General features: G+C 34.6%; 4 protein-coding genes across 4 annotated transcripts; 3 read left to right on the top strand and 1 right to left on the bottom strand.

Annotated features, from left to right (window-relative positions):
• Window positions 1-3,196: 3,196 nt before the first annotated feature.
• LOC145610742 (uncharacterized) lies at window positions 3,197-5,622 on the top strand. Its single transcript, XM_081666043.1, has 2 exons — window positions 3,197-3,442; window positions 5,464-5,622. The coding sequence occupies exons 1-2, from the start codon at window positions 3,197-3,199 to the stop codon at window positions 5,620-5,622; spliced, it is 405 nt and encodes a 134-aa protein (XP_081522169.1).
• A 1,220-nt stretch (window positions 5,623-6,842) lies between these two features.
• Window positions 6,843-7,705, bottom strand: LOC145610743 (major pollen allergen Ole e 10-like). Its single transcript, XM_081666044.1, has 4 exons — window positions 7,639-7,705; window positions 7,383-7,417; window positions 7,050-7,296; window positions 6,843-6,874 (listed from the first exon to the last, which is right to left on the bottom strand). Exons 1-4 carry the CDS (start codon window positions 7,703-7,705, stop codon window positions 6,843-6,845), a joined length of 381 nt encoding a protein of 126 aa, XP_081522170.1.
• A 1,789-nt stretch (window positions 7,706-9,494) lies between these two features.
• Window positions 9,495-13,366, top strand: LOC145611570 (uncharacterized). The gene is made up of 2 exons (XM_081666910.1): window positions 9,495-12,773; window positions 12,916-13,366. The coding sequence occupies exons 1-2, from the start codon at window positions 9,614-9,616 to the stop codon at window positions 13,281-13,283; spliced, it is 3,528 nt and encodes a 1,175-aa protein (XP_081523036.1). The 5' UTR covers window positions 9,495-9,613; the 3' UTR covers window positions 13,284-13,366.
• Window positions 13,367-16,506: 3,140 nt separating this feature from the next.
• Window positions 16,507-20,963, top strand: LOC145610744 (uncharacterized). The gene is made up of 3 exons (XM_081666045.1): window positions 16,507-16,867; window positions 16,928-19,936; window positions 20,617-20,963. The coding sequence occupies exons 1-3, from the start codon at window positions 16,507-16,509 to the stop codon at window positions 20,961-20,963; spliced, it is 3,717 nt and encodes a 1,238-aa protein (XP_081522171.1).
• The last annotated feature ends 349 nt before the right edge of the window (window positions 20,964-21,312 follow it).

Consider the following 21,312-nt stretch of genomic DNA (forward strand, 5'->3'; position numbering starts at 1 on the left):
CGGATTACTTTTTTCTCGAACTCGGAGCGGATTTTTTGCCTCGGATCGGGGCGGAGTGGGGTCGGATCCGGACTGGATTGCCATCCCTACTTATAGTACCACTAAGATTTCTTTCTAAAATACTACTAATAATGTCTTTTGTACTACTGGAAGATATATAATACCAGAGGCATACCTTCATTGAGGCTCGCAAGGGCTTGGCCCCTGAAAGCTTTTTGGAAAAAAAAAATATTGGACCGTTTGACAAAGGAGCCCAAAACAAGAAAATCACCCCCAACTACCACATAAGCTTACGTAGTAGTAAAACATAGAGTGGGCCACTTTTACTGTTTTATTATTAACTCTCCTCTCTCTATCTCTATGAGCATGCCACACTATTGCAATGATAGAGTTTCTTTTAACAAGTTGACAACAAATTTGTGAATGATTGTCAATTCATGTTATCAAATTTCACTCAATATATGTGTAGGCGTTGTTCGAAGCGCGCTTACGTTAAACATGTGTGAATATGCTTGACACTCATATGAGGTGGGAATTGACATATACGATTAGTGTAGGCGTCGTTTGAAGTGCGCCTACGTTAAGCATAGTGGTGAATATGCTTGGCATTCATAGGAAGTGGGAATTGACATTACGATTAGGGACAAGGAAAGTAGGGAGCCGCCAACAAGTTTTTAAGGAACTTGTAAACCGTTCACGGATCATTTAAGGCTACCACGATTAAGGGACAACGAAGGCAACAACGATTGACCCGTGAAGGTTACACCCCATTCATAATCCATGAGATTACTAACTCCATATGGTTCGGAACCACGAAAGGAGGATCGGGGATGATGGTACGAAGTGAGTCATGGAGTCACATTCGCCCGTATTGGCCTCTACTCGATTCTTATTGTGAAAAGTATTCTTGTGATCTCAAAGGCATGCAAACAACATATTCAATTTGCTCCAAACTAATATTAAGCTACATTGATTGAATATTAATGCAATATATAATCTATAATATTGGTGATCACTTGATTAAATAACAAGATTAAAAAGGAACCTAAACCGTTGTCCAAATTATCTTATTAGGCGTGATATTCAATTACATATTCGCTTTAAACATGTAATATGATGATCATAAACAATAATATAATGAACATTAATATTGGAAGCAATTCAACAATAATAGCGTTAGTCCAAATCAAATAAAAATAACCCTAATCATGATATTGACAATATAAAATAAAATAAATAATTAAATTAATTCATTACTCACATTCCGCATTTCCTTGAATTGCTACATCATGAATAAATTGTTAGTAACTTCAATAAGAATATAATCAAATTGAAATTAAATTAAATAAAAGTAGGGTTGATTTGGTCCAAACCTTTAGTTAATTATACCTTTCACGCCTTGGTTTAAGGACGGAATCTCAAGTTAAATATGGACTCCTTGGAGTGCTTAAAGGAAGAATATAGGGTTAAGGCTTAGAATATGAGAGAGAGAGGGAGAGAAATGATTTTTGGTGTAAAAGAGAGGAAGAGAGAATGATTAGGTGATCAAGCTTGTCGATGATTAAAAAAGGGGAGATATGACCTCTATTTATAAGGAAAAAAGAGGGGGTCAAATCAAGAAAAGATAAGAATTCGAATCGGATAAAACTCTTGCGATAGACATCAGTTTTTGCGGTTGTTGTTTTTATCATATCTTTTGATACAGAAATCGGAATAATATGACTAGGATATCGTTGGGAAGCTCTTGAAGTCTACTTTCTAACCCAATTTGAATCAGATTGAAATATTTTGTTGAATAAAAGATATGGCCAAAATAGTGGGACAGTGTCAGTTTTGGATAGAGTTTCGTATTTCGCTCATATCTTTTTTGTTATAGCTCGGAATTAATATTATAATATATCATTGGAAAGATAATTTCAAGAGCTATCCAACCATATAAGAATTAGATAAAAACTATGAATTACGAAAATAATATCTGACAATCTTTGAACGTCTTTTAATTCGAATAGAATTAGGACTTTCAAAAGGTTCTGTTTTATTCAATTTCAAACTCTTTAATCTTATCTTTTCAAAAAGGGTAATTAAGATCTTTTAGAAGCTTATAGAAGCTTCCAATTAATCCTAATTGGATTAGGAGTGGGATTAAATCATTTGGACCTTGCACATGATCATTGGGTCGTAGGTAAGGTGGGCTTAGGTTCGGTTTGGACTCAGTTTAATATTTTGGCCATAACTTATTCGTTATAACTCGGATTTGGCTTATAATATATAGTTCGAAAGCTCTTTTAAAGCCACATCCAAATATTTAATCATTGGACCCAGATTATGGACCAAAATAAACTGGTCTAAACGTTTTTATAAAAAGGACACGAAATGAATGATTTTAATGGACACGAAACGTATTATTTTGGGTTTAAAGGCACGAAATGAGGAAAATAAGTTATGATTTAGGAAAATGGGCTACGAATTGGATGCTTATGAATTACTTGGTTTGTGAGTGATTTATGGTCCATTTAAAAGTTTGTAAGTTTTGTGAGTGATTTCAATAGAATTAGTAGGAAAACTTATAAATTCCAACATTATGTTACTTTTTGCTAATATTCTCTACATACTATCCACATCATCAACTAAATTTTTTTTTTATTATTTATACGACAAAACCGTTATCAAAGGTAAAACCACTAAGCAGTTATATTATTTTGTTTTGTGTACATGACTTTTTAAGTAAGTAAACGTTTTAAATTCGATTTTTACAGTGACATGAACAATATGTAGGGAATATTTACAAAAACTAGCATATTGTTGAAAATTTTAAGTTGTTTAATAATATTGAGGAAAATCACTCAATTCAAGTTTTGTTAAAAAAAAAAAAAAAAAAAAAAAAAAAAGGAGTTCAAAGTATATAACAACAATATAAAAACAAAACATAAAATCAAACCTTAGCCAGCAAAAATAGCAAGAAATCAACCATATAACCACCTTTAAGAACTATGAGTGGTTCAACATAATAAAAGAACAAAAAAGACATCAAATCAATAAAAAAAATTGTGGATGAAATTAAAGAAGCTAGGAGAATTATACTCTCCTAACTATGGTATCAAAAATTAACACAAAATAATACACTTAATTTTCTATCAAAAAAAGTTATACTCCATAATATCATCAACAAGAAATAAAAGAAGTAAAGTGAAATAGTATGGTGGGAAGAAGTGTAGCAAATGATATAAAGAATAGAATGAGTATGGTAAAGGAACGGTTGATGGAGAAGCTAGCTGCTGCTTCGGTACCGTCCGAGGCGTTGGAGAATGCTAGGCTTTACTTTGAGTCTATGATCAAGGATGTTACTACGGCGGCGCAAGGTCTAACTAAGGAGGCGCTTCAAAGGATCAAATCTCATCTTGCTGATATTATGCCTTCTCTATCCCCTTCTCTCACTTCTAAGGTAATTTTGAGTACTTCATATATATGTTATATATGGGAACTAAGTTTTCATGAATTGATATGTTTAATCTCGTGAATTTATTAATTCAACAATGGTGTATCTTTGTAGTCCATCGACACTCCACAGTGAGTGAAACGTTTGTTTCTCACGTATACGTATGCTAAATTGCTAATGCAAAACTTTGACGAATAATAAGTTTAATTATTGATAAATTAAAATTATTACAGTCGAATTTTAATAATCTATTCATTGAAATTGAAATTGAAATGATTCCAACAAGTACCCACAAAATTATATTCTTAAGTTTTAATAAATCATTTACTTAGCTTACAAATCAATCTTGTGTTCAACAAAAAAAAAAAAATAAAAAAAAAAAAAAATAAAAAAATAAAATAAAATCAATCTCAGGAATTCTATTACCAACTTAAGCTTTTAGTTGAGTGATTCTAGTACGTAGCAAAGCTTAACAAAAAAATTAAAGTCACGAGCTCAAATGCTATCCACCCCTCTCTCCCAATGTCGCGCTGAACATGAGTCTATACTTCAAGCTTAAAACACAATTATGTGTCGGGGAATGATAATATTATATAAAACCAAAATAGTGGAATAGTTAAATATGTTGATTTGACTAATCTAGCTACTTTTGGTCTCGCTTAACTGTTGGTGATGCTCTTACCTCGTCATATAATTTTATGAATAAACTCAACCAAAAACTTAAGCTGATGGTTGAGGCCTAGAAATATGTTTTATAATTTAAAATTATGCCCTCTCACATGTAAGTCCGTTGGGCTTGAAGTGTGGATGCAATATGAGCCATCCCTCATGCCGTGAGAGTTGGATGAGATTTGAACCCGTAACCTTTGTGTCACGCTGGCTCTGATAACATGTTATTATGTTAGGGGACTATCTCAATCAAAAGTTTAAGTTAATGGTTGAGACCGATGAATATGTTTTATTCTTTATTATAAGAGAAACTTCCTTACGAAACTCAAATTTTCGATTATTATGAAATTGTTCTAGGACGGAGGGAGTACTTGAATAATGAACCACTTGTTAGCTTGTTAATTCTGAAATAAATAGCCTTCAAATCTATGTGGTGCAAGCCTGGATATCCAACTATCCAAGTGGGGGTGGGGTGGGGATGGTTTTGTAATTGTACCTGCTTGGGCTACGGGATTGGGTATAAATTCTGGACTCGCTATGGGGATCGATAGGATAAATTTTGGACTTGTCACGAGGATGAGATGAAAATATTAGATGGGGATAGGAATGAGAAGGCTTCGTCCCGTCCCATTAACATCCTTATAAAAGTATTTCAACCCTATTAGTATCACTAACTAACTACCTTCTTCGTTACCATCATTAAAATATTTCAAATTATTTATTTTAAAAATAAATATATATAGACAGTATATATATTGTAATACATGGTATTATTATTATAGACTTGTTAGACACCAATTGTATACAACAATGGATATTTCATGAAATTCAATATTTTTATAGAATTCATTTCAAGCTTGGATTAAATGTGAGAGAGAGCGAACTTTAAACCTAGTTACTTGTCTATTAAAGAGAGAAAATGTTTACTGCATTTGATTTCTCAAATGACAATTACAACTAAGTTGCACAACTTATATATAGTGTTAAAATAGTATAGCTAGAATTTAGTGGAACGAATGCTCAAGAAATGTTTGCATAGTTAAAAGTGGCTTAGATAGTTAGATATTTCCTAAGAAACGGTTTAGGCAATAGAATCATCTAGAGTTTTCTCATTGAATTAAAGTTGGCAGTACAATTCCAAAAAAACAAAAAAAATAAAAATAAAAGTGTTGTCAAGATCCATTTCCAAGATTAACATAGTAACGTAATCCATTAATGGGTTTAATGGTTAACTATATATACAAGTTTTGCTTTAGTTTGATGTGATATTGAGCCATTGTTGTTCTCTATTTCCACAACCATGATGTTGGAGAATATTTAACACATGAACTGATAAAGCAATTTTACTGAGTTAATAGATGGTAGATGACGCCGAGGAAGAAACAACAACAGAACAAAGCAGAGCAGACGAAGGCAAAGAATTCGAGGGTGAAAACAATGACGAGCTCAAAAGCAAAGCCTATGCTTCTCCTGTATCATCTTTCTTTTCTATTATTAAGCCCACTTCAAAGCTCTAAGGTTCTATACACGAACATTTATAAGGCTAAATAACGCATCATGTACTTATTATTTCCGAGATTTTGTTCTATGAGCTTTTGTATGGGAAAAGTTTTCGAGCATTCTTGACAAAATGAAACTGTATATTATACAAGTGGTAGTTTTTTTTTTTTTCTTTGGATATGTAATAGGAAACCATTTTTATCTTTTCTTTTCCAAAGTTGTTGCTATTATGAAGCCTATGTGATATGTGGGATTGTGAGAAGGAATAAAGTATATTACTGGATTGTAGTAGTCTTTTCTATTGTGTCACAAAAAAAAGGTGTTTTTGGAGATCTATAGCAGGGGGTTATGATGGTTTAACAGGCAGAGAAGCGCGACTGAAGCCCCTTGTGGTGCACCCATACACACGTGACTAGCTCCTTAAGTAATTTGGTGGTCTTCTGAGAGAGTATTGCACTGTTGCTTAAGTTATAAGGCCTCTTATTTATTTGTGGCCAGAAAATTAAACCATATTAGTAGGATTTGGTTCAAACATTATGGACTTCAGAAAAACCATATAAGGGTCATATTTTGATGCAGGTTCGAAAAGTGTTACAGCATTATGTACTTCAGAAAAACAAGAATTGTAAGAATTTGTCTAAATAATAGTGCAGAACTACAGACTTTATTATTCCTAATGTTGCAAAATCGTTTTTATTACTATTGTTCATAACTAAATTTGGAATGTTAAAAGTCACTTTCTAAAACAAATGCTTAACTTTTAACCTTCCATCCCCTGTGCCACCATCTGTTGTCCTAAATAAGACAAGCTTTATGCCAATTAACTTACATGTACGTTGCGATCCGAAAAGAAGCAAAAACATCAGAAAGAATGATTGTCTATATTGCCACAGATTACAATGCTGAATTACCTTCATTATCACAAAGGAAGATGGTTATCTAACAGTCTATTTTGGTTTTTGAATGATCATGATCAACATATAATTAACTAAAGCAAAGATGGAATCAATGAAAGAAGACAAAATTGTAAGAATATGTAAAACACTTAGAATAATGATTTCCATTGAACTACAATAATGTATCAATAGTTACACTGTTTTCGTACAATATATAGTTAAATCAGTCAAATTAAAACTATCATATCCTCTGTAACACACCAATTGATTTCCACTATAGCTAGATAAAACACAAATTTATTCGTTAATCGATTACATTGTTGTAATGTGACGCCGGACCACTACACAAAGGAATAGACGCATCCTCCATAGCCTGCAAAACAAAATCAAAATAAGCACACGCTAAAGAGTGACACTAGACCACTATTCTCGCGACAAATTAAGTAACAATAATTATAATAACAGAACAGATACTGTCTAGTTACTAGTGGAAAACCGCGATAAAAATATCAATCCATTCAACAAAAATAAGCGTTTAGTAATCATACTTGGATCAGTAACAGCAAGGAGGCCAGTCTTAGAGAAATCACAGTTAAAGGCAGAACGACCGGCTTTCTGAAAGTAAAGGTTCATGACAACAGAAGCATGGTTGATGAGATTAACAGGCTTGTAACACTGACCACCCTCTTGAATTATGCTGCAATCAATACCAACTTGACTGCAGACAAACTCAATGGTGTTCTCCAGGTCTGTGTCAAAAACCGACGGCTTCGCCACACACCATGTCTTAGCGACCTACATACATACACAACAACAAAATTGTAACACACATTGAATAAAATGATTTTCAGAAAAATGAAAGTGCATGTTTTGATTAGTACCTCTGCAAAAGGCACATCCTGAGCTAAAATTCCACCTACAATACACGTAAAATTCGATTATATAATGTAATACGTAAACTAAACACAAATCAGCTAGATGTAACATTAAAACTCCCTTATACATTGTTCATTGTTCAACAATTAGTTGTCACGTTACAAGGTTGAGTTTCATAATCAACGTGATTATTAGTTCTGAACCGAGAAAGTAAAAAATAAGGACAAGTTGATGATATAAACTTAGAATAGAGATATTTACCGCGGTTGAAAGAGAAAAGCAGGACCGTGAAGCAGAGAAATGAAAAGGAGAGAGTAAAATTTGCCATTGCTGTAAAGTAAAACACAAAAATAAAAATGCTTGCAATTTTTTTAACTTGTAATACTATTGATAAAATGAAGGGTTTATATAGAGGATTTATATAGAGGAAGTTGATTACAACAATTTAATTAAAATAAATTTAATTGACATAAATCAATATAATTATACTATTATTAATACATTAATACAATATACTTTGTGTATTATTTAAATTATTTATTACTAATAATTGTAATTCAATTTCTAATAGAATGCAAAGAGGCATATACTACATAATACAGTACGGTGAAACTGACATTTGGACAGGTTAATATCATTTGAATGGGTAAAAATCCTTGAAGTAAACACTTTAAGGAATTAATTGTAGCAGGAATTTAGTTTGTTTTTGGCAATAAATACATAATTTAGAAATCAAAATTTCTTTTTATGTAAAATATTTTATCGTTTCATATTCTTTTCTAAGCATTTGGTAAGTTTTAGTGTTAACAGTTGAACAAGCCAAGTAAAATAAATGAAATGACAAAGACATGAAGTTAATTTTATTTATGTAAAAGGAATGGAATTGCACTACCACAGTTGATTATTATTGTTATTACGGTTGCCTTGTTATAATTAGTACTCGTAGTATTTAAAATGTATAATGCATGACAATCCCTTAAAACAAAAAAATTGTAATGCATGACTGAAATTGCTTGAGAAAAGCAATTCTTTGAAAACTATAGTTAAAATTGATTGTAAAAGATATTAAAAAAAAAATAATTAAGTATTTGTAAAAAAAATATATTTCTAGCAAATGCATTGTCACAACTCACAAAGATTTCTAACAAATCTAAGTTGGCTCCGGATGTAGTCGGAGTTAAGCTCTGGTGAACCGCATGGACATTCTAAAAAAAAAAAAATTCTAACGTGTATAGTCCGTACCAGGTAGCGGACTATAAAGTTTTATGCAATGAGATTCATAATTCATTTGTTTGACACCCGTGACTAGGTAAGAAGCCAAATCAGGATGAAGACCACGTTAGTAGAATCTTAATTCTTGTGGGAGATTCACGTTCAACTATAACTCTATAATGTTATGTACAGTTGTACTATGCGTAAAAAACTTCCACTATGAATATTGCTATTTGCAAGTTGCATAAAAAAACCAAACAAGGAACAACCACCAACCGCGTTAGAAATCAATTTAAGCTTGACACTGTGCTATATACTCTTTGCATTCACATTATAATACGATGAAAAACAAGATAGTGGAAAATTTTGACTTTGAAACAAACATAATACTGGTCACTGGAAGTAATTTGTAGTGAAATGAGTTCTCTAGAATTAAATCTCTTTTATGATAGATTCATATAATTGTTCAAAAATAATTAGCACATCTTAATTGTAAGGTTATAACTCCGTAAATTCAGGATAATTCGATTACTAAAAATTTATATAAAAAATGAGAATATAATCAAAAGTTAAAATACGTATGGAGTCTTGTTTTCTTCTAGAAAGAGGGTATAAGAGTTAGACATGATTTGATAACACATCTTGAGTATGTATCGACCTTTAAAACTTTAACAAATTGAACTAGTTGATCATCCATTTTGTACGAAGTATATTATTTGACAGAAGTTTGACAAAAAACTGTGGGTGGAGAGGTCAATTGGCGCCCATACTATATTATTTGCTTCAATTGGCTTTATGCTTAGGCTTTACTCTATTATAACAACTCTATTCCAATTTTGGCTATCAGTCAAGTGAGTCAACTATAATTAAGATAGAACTTCTATAAAGTTATACAATTGAAACACGGTTCCACTCTAATACAAATCATGTATTCACCCTCTTAGATTCAGATGAATTTGATCAGAAAAACCTGTATATAGTTGCACATTGAGTGAGCTCAACATACTTGTCTTAACGAACAATAATGTCGTCCCAATATACGATTTTCTTTTATGTTTCACTGATAGTCTCCCTTACAGCAACTTCTGTTTTATCAATAGACAGTGCCCTGCAGGTTGAACTAGAAGCTCTGAAGGCATTCAAAAACTCGATCACCAACGACCCTCTGAGTCAACTCTCAGGCTGGAATAGCAGCAGTCATCACTGCAACTGGACTGGCATATCTTGTGACCCATCTACGAGCAAAGTGACTGTGATATCCCTGATTGAGAAGCAGCTCCAAGGAAAGATCTCGAGTTTTGTTGGTAACTTGTCGAAACTTCAGGTTCTTGATCTAACCTCTAATGCTTTTTTTAGTCAAATTCCTGCTGAACTTGGGAAATGTTCACAGCTTATAGAACTTACTCTCTTTGATAATTCTTTTTCTGGCAACATTCCACCACAACTAGGAAATCTTCGGAACTTGCAATCACTAGACTTAGGAAACAACTTTCTTGATGGAATTATTCCTGATAGTATCACAAACTGCATAAACTTAGGTGCACTTGGACTGAACTCCAATAAATTTAGTGGTAAGATTCCGTCCAACATTGGAAATCTTGAATCTCTTCAAGTTTTTATTGGTTATAACAACAGCATTGAAGGTCCTATACCTGATTCTGTAGGAAGGCTTACAAAATTGCGAGTTTTAGACTTCAGTCAAAACAAATTATCAGGTAGAATTCCTTCTTGGATAGGGAACTTGACAAGTTTAGAAACACTTCAGCTTTTTGAGAACTCGTTGTTTGGAGAAATTCCGCCTGAAGTTGGGCAGTGCAAGAACCTTACCCTTCTGAACATTTATAGCAATAACTTTGTAGGAAAAATCCCTCCTGAAATTGGGAACTTAGTTAACCTGCGAGAATTAAGGCTGTACAAAAATAAGCTGACTTCAGTAATTCCAAAGTCCTTAATCAACTGTAAGTCATTGACACATTTGGAGATTTCGATGAATGAGTTAAGTGGGAAAATACCTTCTGAAATTGGGTTTTTACCGTCATTAGAGATGTTGATGCTGCACTCTAACAATTTCACTGGTTCAATTCCATCTTCTTTAACCAACCTGAAAAACCTGACATATTTCTCAGCAAGTTTCAATTTCCTAACAGGAGAAATACCATCCGATATTGGGAAGCTTTATAACTTAAAGAACCTTACCTTGAATCAGAACCTACTAAGTGGCCCAATTCCTTCTAGTATAACCAATTGTACACAACTTCTTGCCGTAAGCCTCAGTTACAACAGGTTAACTGGTGAGCTCCCACATGGTTTAGGGCTGTTAGCTAACATGACATTCTTCTCGGTAGGAAGAAATTCCATGTTTGGTACCATACCAGATGATATCTTTGACTGCCTTAGTCTTGAAACTCTTGATTTAGCTGTAAACAACTTCAGTGGACCGCTGAAACCAAGTATTGAGAAAATGAGCAATCTGAGGAGGCTGCAACTTCATTCAAATTCTTTTACAGGGAAGATTCCAGCAGAAATTGGTAATCTTAGCAGGTTATTTACACTACAGATAGACAGAAACAGGTTGTCAGGCCGGATTCCACGTGAAATATCAAAGCTCGCTCTCCTCCAAGATCTCGCCTTGCATGACAACAGACTAGAAGGTGAAATTCCAGAGGAGTTATTCCAACTCAAACAGCTTACTATACTAGAGTTGCAGAACAATCAGTTTAGTGGCCGAGTTTCAAATTCTCTCTCAAAACTCGAGCTTCTTTCAACCTTGAACCTGGCAGGAAATAGTTTCCATGGGCATATTCCATCAGGCATGGCTAAACTTAGCCGTCTTACAATGTTGGATCTTTCTCATAACAATTTCAGTGGCTCAGTTGCAGGACCAGTAATTGCAAACATGAAGGGATTGCAAACTTACCTCAACTTATCACACAATTCTCTGTCAGAAAATATTCCTGAAGAAATTGGCATGTTGGAGATGGTACAGTCCATCGACATGTCACACAATAATTTCTCAGGACCTGTTCCAGCAACACTCAAAGGCTGCAGAAACCTGCTGAACCTTGATTTGTCAGCGAATGAGCTATATGGTCCTCTTCATGAAGGTATGTTTGATGAGACAAATCCTCTTACAAGCATGAATCTGTCAAGAAACCAGCTCAATAGTCAGATTCCTGCAAGTTTGGCAAAGCTGAGGCAACTGAATTCACTAGACCTTTCACAAAACCAATTAGATGGGCCGATCCCTGACAAGCTCAATGACCTTTCAAGTTTAAAATTTCTTAATCTCTCCTACAATCATCTTGAAGGTGCTATTCCACAAAATGGTGTTCTCCGAAACTTCCCTGCATCAAGTTTTTCCGGAAACAAAGGGTTGTGTGGGACCAAACTTCTTCGTTCTTGCACCAAGAAGAGCATCTCCAATTCTATGCGCAGGAAAACAATATTGATCTTGATACCCCTTTTGTGTGCATCAGTATTTTTACTTCTTATAATTGTCATCCTGCTTTATAAGCAGCGACAACATAATCAAAAGAGAAGTATCAGGGAAGTTGAGGGACTTGAGACACCTGAGATAGATAATGCAGGAGCTTTAACATTGAAGAGATTCAGTTCAAGGGATATAGAAGTTGCTACTGATAACTTCAGTGAAAGCCGTGTTCTTGGTAGCAGTAATCTAAGCACTGTCTACAAGGGAACATTGCAAGATGGGAAAGTAGTAGCTATAAAGAAGCTGAATTTGGTACAATTCGCAACAGAATCTAACAAGTGTTTCTACAGAGAAGCCAAAATCTTGAGTCAGCTAAAACACCGAAACTTAGTCAAGGTGATTGGCTATGCATGGGAGAGCAGAAAATTGAAGGCATTAGTTTTAGAGTACATGGAAAACGGAAATTTAGAGCAGATCATTCATGATCCTTCAGCAGACCGCTCAAATTGGACTTTATCAAAGAGAATTGATGTGTGTATCTCGATAGCTAAGGGATTGGCTTACTTGCATACAGGTTACGACATTCCTATAATTCACTGTGACTTGAAACCTTCAAATATTCTCTTGGACAAAGAATGGGAAGCTCATGTCAGCGATTTTGGAACTGCTCGGATGCTGGGTGTTCATCTTCCCAGTGGTCTTAGCAGTACCACAGTGTCAGCATTCAAAGGCACTATTGGCTACATGGCACCAGGTAGTTCTTCTGCACCAGTTCTCTGTCCATTAAGAAATTCATCATTAGATAAACTTTATACCTATTCATTTCCTGAATTGATATTTTGCCAATGTTTTTATATTGACTCAGTTGTTGAAACTTAACTATGTTCTTTCTGCAGAGTTTGCGTACATGAGGACTCTTACAACCAAAGTAGATATATTCAGCTTTGGAGTTGTAATCATGGAGTTCCTCATGGGACAAAGGCCAACAGGTCTAACAGAAGAAGGCGGATCACCACTCACCTTGCGCCATCTGGTAGAAAAGGCAATGGCCGAAGACAGGCCACTTAGTGTTATTGACCCTGATCTATCCTCAAGTATCACAAGAAAAGATGAAGTGATTGTCAGAGAAATTCTTAAACTAGCATTTTCCTGTACCTCCCTTAATCCTGAAAATCGACCTGACATTAACTCAGTGCTGTCGTGTCTTTTAAAGCTAGATAGTCCCATAAGCTGTCAAAGCCATGATATCCATTCTTCAAAGTAGATTGTGGCATGAGTAAGAAACTTCTCTCTTGTAAGAAGTCCTGTCATGAATGGTAATTTTCCATCTTAACATGTTTTGCTTTACTGAGTATTGGCATAATGGCATTTTTGTGTATGGTGATTTTTCATCTAGTAATTTCAAACTTTTCTCATTTCTATTTTTTAACGAGAGGTGTTCATGATTACGACTTCTATGCATAGCACAAAAATACATTTATCCATTTAACTCCAAATCATTGAAACAAAAAAGTCTAGTAAATAATTAGTAGTCAATAACATAATTTTATGATTCAACGACCCTTGTAGTTACTACAGGTACAACTGTCAATCAGTTAGAACAGAAGCCAAAGCTAGAAACTGCAGATTCAAGAAAAATCAGGCTTAAATTACCTCTAGTTTCAAACTCAAACTCACTACTGACTAATTCCAAACAGAAAAGATCTAGTCATAAAAGGAGGAATATGAAGAGGCAATCCTAACTAGAAGCCACAGCAATCATAAGTTGGAAGCAAAAATCTCAGCTTCTTCTATAATAGATACCTCTGGGCCTCTGGCGTAACATTTTCAATGATTTTACTACATACTACGTAGATCAGAGTCATTTTTAACTTAAGGTTTGTACATTACAGCATACTTCGTAGTTCTTAAGGCTTAGGTATCATATTGTCGTCAATGATTAGTTATTCATATAGTCCTTTCCAATATTTCCAAACATCCTAATTTTATATATGAGCATGTGATTGTTAATTCCACCAGGATGCAACTTGTACAATAACACTCCAATTACCTCATAAACATTTCATGTTTCTTTGTACTTAAACTATTCTAGAAGTTCTTTGGTCAATTTCGTTCCAGCTTCAGAAAATTATACTTGTATTATTATGAATACACTTTAGGAACTTAAACAAGAAAATTAAGCAATCTGCAGTATTTGACTTACCTATACTTCAGGAATTTCACATGTTCATTGTTTATCTGAGTTGCTATTTATTACAAGTAGAATTTCTCATTTCTAAGAGCTATGAGCTAGGCTGTAATATTCGTTACTCTATTTTACATATCTTAAAATACGAAGTTAAATAAGTACATCAACTTGCCTCATTTTAACACCCATTTTGCTGTCAAAACCATGACATTCTTTTATTTTGATTTTAATTTAATCTAACAAGAAGGTGCTGTGGATTGTGATTTTCCATCCTAACACTTTCTTCTTATTGACATAATGACAATTCTTTTGATGATGATTTTCCATCTTAACACTTCTTTTTAGTCAGAGGATTGAGAGGTGTTCATGAATTTCGACTTCTCTGCATAGCACAAAACAACGTTGATCCATTTAACTCTGAAAAAACTAAATAACCTGGGTAAAGGATATAACTCAAGCTTATTCAATTACCTGCACTATAACTCAAGCTTCCTACAGAAAATTTCCTAACAGAATAGAACTAATCATCAAACTATCAAATTAAAGGATGAAGTTAAAGAGGTAATTTTAGTGCTAGTTAGAAGTAATGGTCATCACATATATGTTGAAAGCAATAAGCCTGGCTTCTTCATTCTATTCACCTCTGGGGTACCATTTACAATGATTTACTACATACGACGTATATGAGAGTCTTTTTTAAGTAAACATTACAACAAAGTACAGTTACAAAGGTTTAGATATTATAATGTCGTCAATTATTAGTACAGTAGTTAACATTGTCTCAGTCCCGCATGATTAAAATATAGCATGATTTTCAAACAATAAAGTATATAAAAGTCGATTCAATATATGTATCAATCAATCAATCAATCAATCAAAGCCTTAATCCCAAAAGTGGGGTCGGCTACAATTGATTCAATATATGTATGTGACTATTAATTCCGTACAGATGAAGGATAATATAGAGAAAAAAAATTCAATAATCTCATAGACATTTCACATCTCTAGATACTCAAATTATTCTAGAAGTTCTTTGGTCAATTTTTTGCACCTGGAAAGCTGTCCCGGCTTCAGAAAATAATACTTAAATTATTCTAGAAGTATTGATTATGAATTCATTCCAGGAACTTACACACAGAATATTAAGCAACATGCAGTATTGGACTATCCTAGACTTCAGGAATTTCACATGTTCATTGTTTATACCAGTGATGTATACTTCGGAAAAAAAAAAAAATGCAACTTGTCAAGGAAAGTACATTCCAGGAAATTCAAATTTGAAACTGGTTGTAGCAACTTACCACTCACATTTGTATGGGAACAAGTTGAGAAGACGCATATCAATCCTTAGCACGCTAATTACATCAAACCTGCAAGAGACGATAAATGTACGTTCCTGAGTTGAGTTTTACTAACTCTTAATGTCAATCTACTTCATGTGGATAGATGTAGGAAAGCAACAAGGTCAAAGTCAAGATGATGATCACAATCATAATCAGCAGTTAAGAAGAACTAGACAATGTAATACTGTGACTAAATATATGGTGTGCTGGTGTAGGATCCGAGGATGATTTCCTCTGTAAATAACCTACAGTTTTGTCAGTTTGTATAGCAAGGGCAAACATGAACCTTGTATATATACTGTAAAAGGGCATTGTTCAAGCCGTCATACTCGGTTGAGCTTATGATAATCACATTTTGTAATAAAATTTATGTAGATATCAGATTAATCTAGAATGTGTTCATGGTAAACTAACACTTGACGTTGTTCACTAAAATAAAAGTCATTTTTAAGAGCTGTGACTCCAAACCTTATTTTTCACAATAATGATCATTACTTTATCTTGTATTTTGTACCATACGAAGTCAAATTAGTACATCAACTTGCCTCATTGTAACACTAATTTGGCTTCTGTGTTTAGTAATACTTGCATAATATTCCACTTTCTTCTGACAATTATCAGTTCCGAATTCAATGAAGATAATCATTATGATGTCATGCATTCGGTGGATGTCAACTAGCTTAACTGGTTGAACTCTTGAAGGTACTTTAGATATGAGATTGATTCTTGCCTCATGCTTTTAACTTACTAGTGTAGAAATTCTAATTTATGTTGACTAAAAAAAGTCATAAACGTCGTCTAACAGGCTTCTAGTATTTTTTTTATTTTATGTAGCAATTTGCTGAGATACCTTGCTGCTGATTTCAGTATAAACTCATGCATCAGGCAGCAAAACAGTAGTATAAATAAGAATCACAACATCATATTAAAGCATTCACCTCAAGAAAGTTTAAAAAATGGCATTCCAAAGTTCTGTTTACATCCCCACTTTTATTATTATTCTATATAGCATAGCAACAACTGTTATATCAGTAAAAACTAGCTTTCAGGTTGAGCTAGAAGCCTTACAGACCTTCAAGAAATCCATCACTAAAGATCCTCTCGATTCATTGTCCAACTGGACTACCACAAAACACCATTGTAATTGGACCGGCATTTCTTGTGATACACGCACAAACAATGTTATTACAATATCTCTTGGAGAGAAGAAGCTCAAAGGAAGACTGTCCGGTTCCTTGGGATCCCTATCTCACCTTCAGGTACTTGATCTATCCTCTAATTTATTCTATGGTCTGATTCCTTCAGAGCTGGGAAACTGTTCCCAGCTCCTGCAGTTGAGCCTTTATGATAATGTCCTCTCTGGACCAATACCGTTAGTGTTGGGAAACCTCCCAAACTTGACATACCTGGACTTGGGAAACAATTCCTTCACCGGAAGTATCCCAGACAGTATTGCAAACTGCACATCCTTGGAGCAAATTGGGTTGAGTTCCAACAATCTTACAGGTAAAATTCCACTCAACATTGGAAATTTAGCTAGTATCCAAGTCGTCGTTGCTCATACAAATAATTTAGAAGGTTCTATACCTGAATCCATAGGAAAGTTGACAGCATTAAGGTCTTTAGATCTCTCCCTAAACAAACTATCTGGGGTAATACCAGCAACATTAGGCAACCTGCCTAATTTGACATTTCTAAACTTAGGAAACAATTCCTTAACAGGAAGTATCCCTGAAAATTTCTTCAACTGCATATCTTTGGAACAACTTTCACTCAGTTATAATAATCTTACAGGAAAAATTTCATCTAAGATAGGAAATTTAGCTTCCCTCCAATTTTTCATTGCTTATTCCAACAGATTAGAAGGTTTGATACCTGAAACTATTGGGAAGTTAACAGCATTGACTGCATTAGACCTTAGTGGAAATCAGTTATCTGGAATAATTCCTCCCAGCATAGGAAACTTGATAAACATACAAACCCTACATCTCATGGGGAATAAACTTACCGGAAAAATACCACCTGAAATAGGCCGCTGCAGAAATTTAACTAATCTGAGTTTGTACAGCAACAAAATAGAAGGAAGCATCCCTCCAGAATTGGGTAATTTACGTAACCTGCAAGCCCTAGCACTATATAATAACAAAATAACTTCTATAATCCCCAAGTCCTTAGGGAACTGCAAACTTTTGACAACCTTACAAATTTCAGCTAATCAACTAAGCGGAATTATACCTCCTGAGATTGGATCTCTACCATCCTTGGAGGTGTTGTTTCTGCAGGTGAACAATTTGACAGGCCCAATTCCATCTTCTTTGACCAATCTAACAAACTTACAACTATTTTCAGCAAGTATGAATTCTCTCACAGGGAAAATACCATCTGATATTGGAAAACTTTCTAACTTGAAGGACATTAGTCTGAATGACAATCTATTAAGTGGCTCAGTCCCTAGTAGCATTACCAATTGTTCAAATTTACTCACTATCAGCTTATCTTATAACATGTTAACTGGGAAGATACCACAAGGTTTAGGGCGGTTGTCCAACATCACATTTTTTTCAGTTGGAAACAATTTCTTGTCTGGAGATATTCCAGATGACCTCTTTGATTGCTCTAATCTTGAAACCTTAGATTTAGGCACCAATAATCTAAGTGGGCCTCTGAATCAGAGGGTGGGGGAACTAAGCAAGTTAAGAAAGTTGCAACTTTTTCAGAATTCATTTACTGGGAAAATTCCACCAGAGATAGGTAATTTAACCATGCTGATCAGCCTAAGACTCCACACAAATAGGTTCACAGGCCAAATTCCTCCCGAACTCTCCAGGCTCTCGCTCCTTCAAGCCCTTTCATTGAGTGATAATGCAATGGAAGGCGAAATCCCACAGGAGTTTTTTCGACTAAAACAACTCAACATTCTTAAGCTAGAAAATAATCAGTTTAGAGGTCCAATCTCAGAGTCTTACTCTGAATTGAAGCTTCTTTCAACTTTAATCCTAAGTGGAAACAATTTCCAAGGGTCCATTCCAAGACACATATTTGAAATAAGCCCGCTGTTATCACTTGATATCTCCAACAACAATTTAACCGGGCCAATAATAGCAGGCATGAAAAGCTCACTAATGTACCTGAACCTATCACACAATTCTTTCACAGAAACAATTCCTGAAGATATTGGCAAACTGGAGATGGCAGAAGTCATCGACATCTCAAATAATGATTTGTCAGGAACAATTCCTGAAACAATTAAGAATTGCAGGAACTTACTCGTCCTTGATATGTCAAATAACAAGCTATCAGGCCCCCTTGGTGAAATATTCTCTGATATGGAGTACCTCACAAACTTGAACCTGTCACAAAACCAAATCAATGGTAAGATTCCAGCTAGTTTGGCAAATCTTAAACATCTAAGTGCAGTTAACCTTTCATGGAACCACTTGGAAGGTGAAATCCCTCAGAATTTCAGTGCTCTCCCCAGCTTAAAACATCTGAACTTATCTTACAATCAACTTGAAGGCCCTGTACCACAATCCGGTGTATTTAAGAACATGCCAAAGTCCAGCTTAGCAGGAAACAAAGGTCTATGTGGAACCAAATCTCTTGGTTTGTGTACCAAAAGAAACCATGGCCAATCCCGGCACAGTCTGTCAAGGAAAACACAACTGATTATGATACCTCTAGTTTGTATTTCAGCATTGCTGCTTTTTCTGATAGCAATCATGACTTCTAAACATTACCAGAAGAAAAGGAAATCAAAAGAACGTGAGCCTTGTAACGTAGATTACACTGCAGCTTTAGTCCTTCAAAGGTTTGAAACAAAAGATATAGAAACAGCAACTGAATTCTTTAGTGAACACAACATCATCGGCAGCAGCAATTTAAGCACCGTGTACAAGGGCAGATTGGAAGATGGACAGATCGTAGCTATAAAGAAGTTGAACTTGCAGCAATTTGCAGCAGAATCTGACAAGTACTTCAACAGAGAAGCGAAGATTTTAAGTCAGCTGAGGCACAGAAACTTGGTAAAAGTTATTGGTTATGCATGGGAAAGCAGGAAGTTGAAGGCTTTAGTTCTTGAATACATGGAGCAAGGAAATTTAGAAAAAATCATCCATGATCCTTCAGTAGATCGCTCAACGTGGACCCTATCAAAGAGAATTGATGTTTGTATCTCAATTGCTGAGGCCATAGCTTATTTGCATCTAGATTATGGCTTCCCCATTATTCACTGTGACTTGAAGCCTTCAAATATTCTCTTGGACGGAGACTGGCAAGCTCATGTTGGTGACTTTGGAATGGCTCGAATGCTAGGTGTTCACCTCAACAATGGTGACAGTGCTTCCACTGCATCAGCATTTGAAGGCACAATAGGCTACATGGCACCAGGTAATTCTGCCTCTACATCGTCTTTTCTGTAGTTGTCTTTACATTATATAGTCTTTGCCAACATTATAAATTCATTAGTAAGCTAGCAACAAATAATTGTGTTTTTCCTATTTTCATATACAAATTAGTCAATAAATTTATTCATAATTCAGTTTAGGCACTCCGCCCATTGAAATAAAATTTACGTACAGAACATAAACATGATAACAATATCATCTCATAACTAGCTAGGAAGAATGTCACTGATATTATGTCAGAAAGCACAAAAGCTTGTGGTTCTATGATGGGTTGTCGTTCCATTCCTCAGAAAACATCAATCGCTACATCTAACAACTACAAAATGTAACAATAATTTATTCATCGATTCTGAGGGAACATATTGCAAATAGAATACAGAATCAGAACAACCTACTATAGTTTTATAATTTTCAAAAGTTATTCGTTGCATAAATATGTTCAGCATAGCACTTAATTTAAGCTGCACATACTTGAGTTTCCATCACCCAGTTCAAGACATCCAAGCAGCATAAACTTTGATGAAGTTATGATCAAAGCCAATTTGCATAGCTCTAGTGATATCTGATGTGATAGAGTCCATCGCTTCCTACTGAAAACATGTTGCATTGTCAATTTATTATGAAATGAGCCTTATTCTTCCATACATGTTACCTTATCTACAGAATTTGCATATATGCGGAGTGTTACCACCAAAGTTGATATATTCAGCTTCGGAGTAATAATCTTGGAGTACCTTACAGCAGAAAGGCCAACAGGTCTTGCAGAAGAAAACGGATTACCAGTCACCTTGAACCAGATTGTAGAAAAGGCCATTGCTGAAAATAAACTACTTCAGGTTATAGACCCAGCTCTAGTATCAAACATTACTGAAAATCAAGAAAAGGTAGCAGAAGAGCTTCTAAAACTAGCCCTTTTCTGCACCTCGTCTGCTCCTGAACAACGACCTGATATAAAATCTCTGCTAACTTCGCTGAAAAAGCTTAAGGTACAGCAAAATCGTCAAGATTGACAATATTTCCCAACTAGTTTGGGGTATGAAATTATGCCGGCATTTCTTTGTTTTCTTGGATTAAAGAACATACCACAAGTTACTACATAGATGAAAAATAAAGCTCAAACATGCTTTTCCTTTACCAACAGTGTTTATGTCATATGATAAAATTATGTACACAGATTATTGTATTTTCTTTTTGCTTGATTAAAGAGAGAGTGCATCGTATGTTCAAGCACATTCGAGTTTTCTTAGAAAATTATAAATTGACAATCAAAAAGAAAGTATAAATTGACAAAATTACCAGTCTCCCTTCATACTCCAGGGCACAAAAACAGAATTACAGAAAAAAAAAGGGCATGAAACA

Source organism: Chenopodium album, chromosome 24 (assembly GCF_948465745.1).
Source record: "Chenopodium album chromosome 24, dcCheAlbu1.1, whole genome shotgun sequence".
Classification (NCBI taxonomy): Eukaryota; Viridiplantae; Streptophyta; class Magnoliopsida; order Caryophyllales; family Amaranthaceae; genus Chenopodium; species Chenopodium album.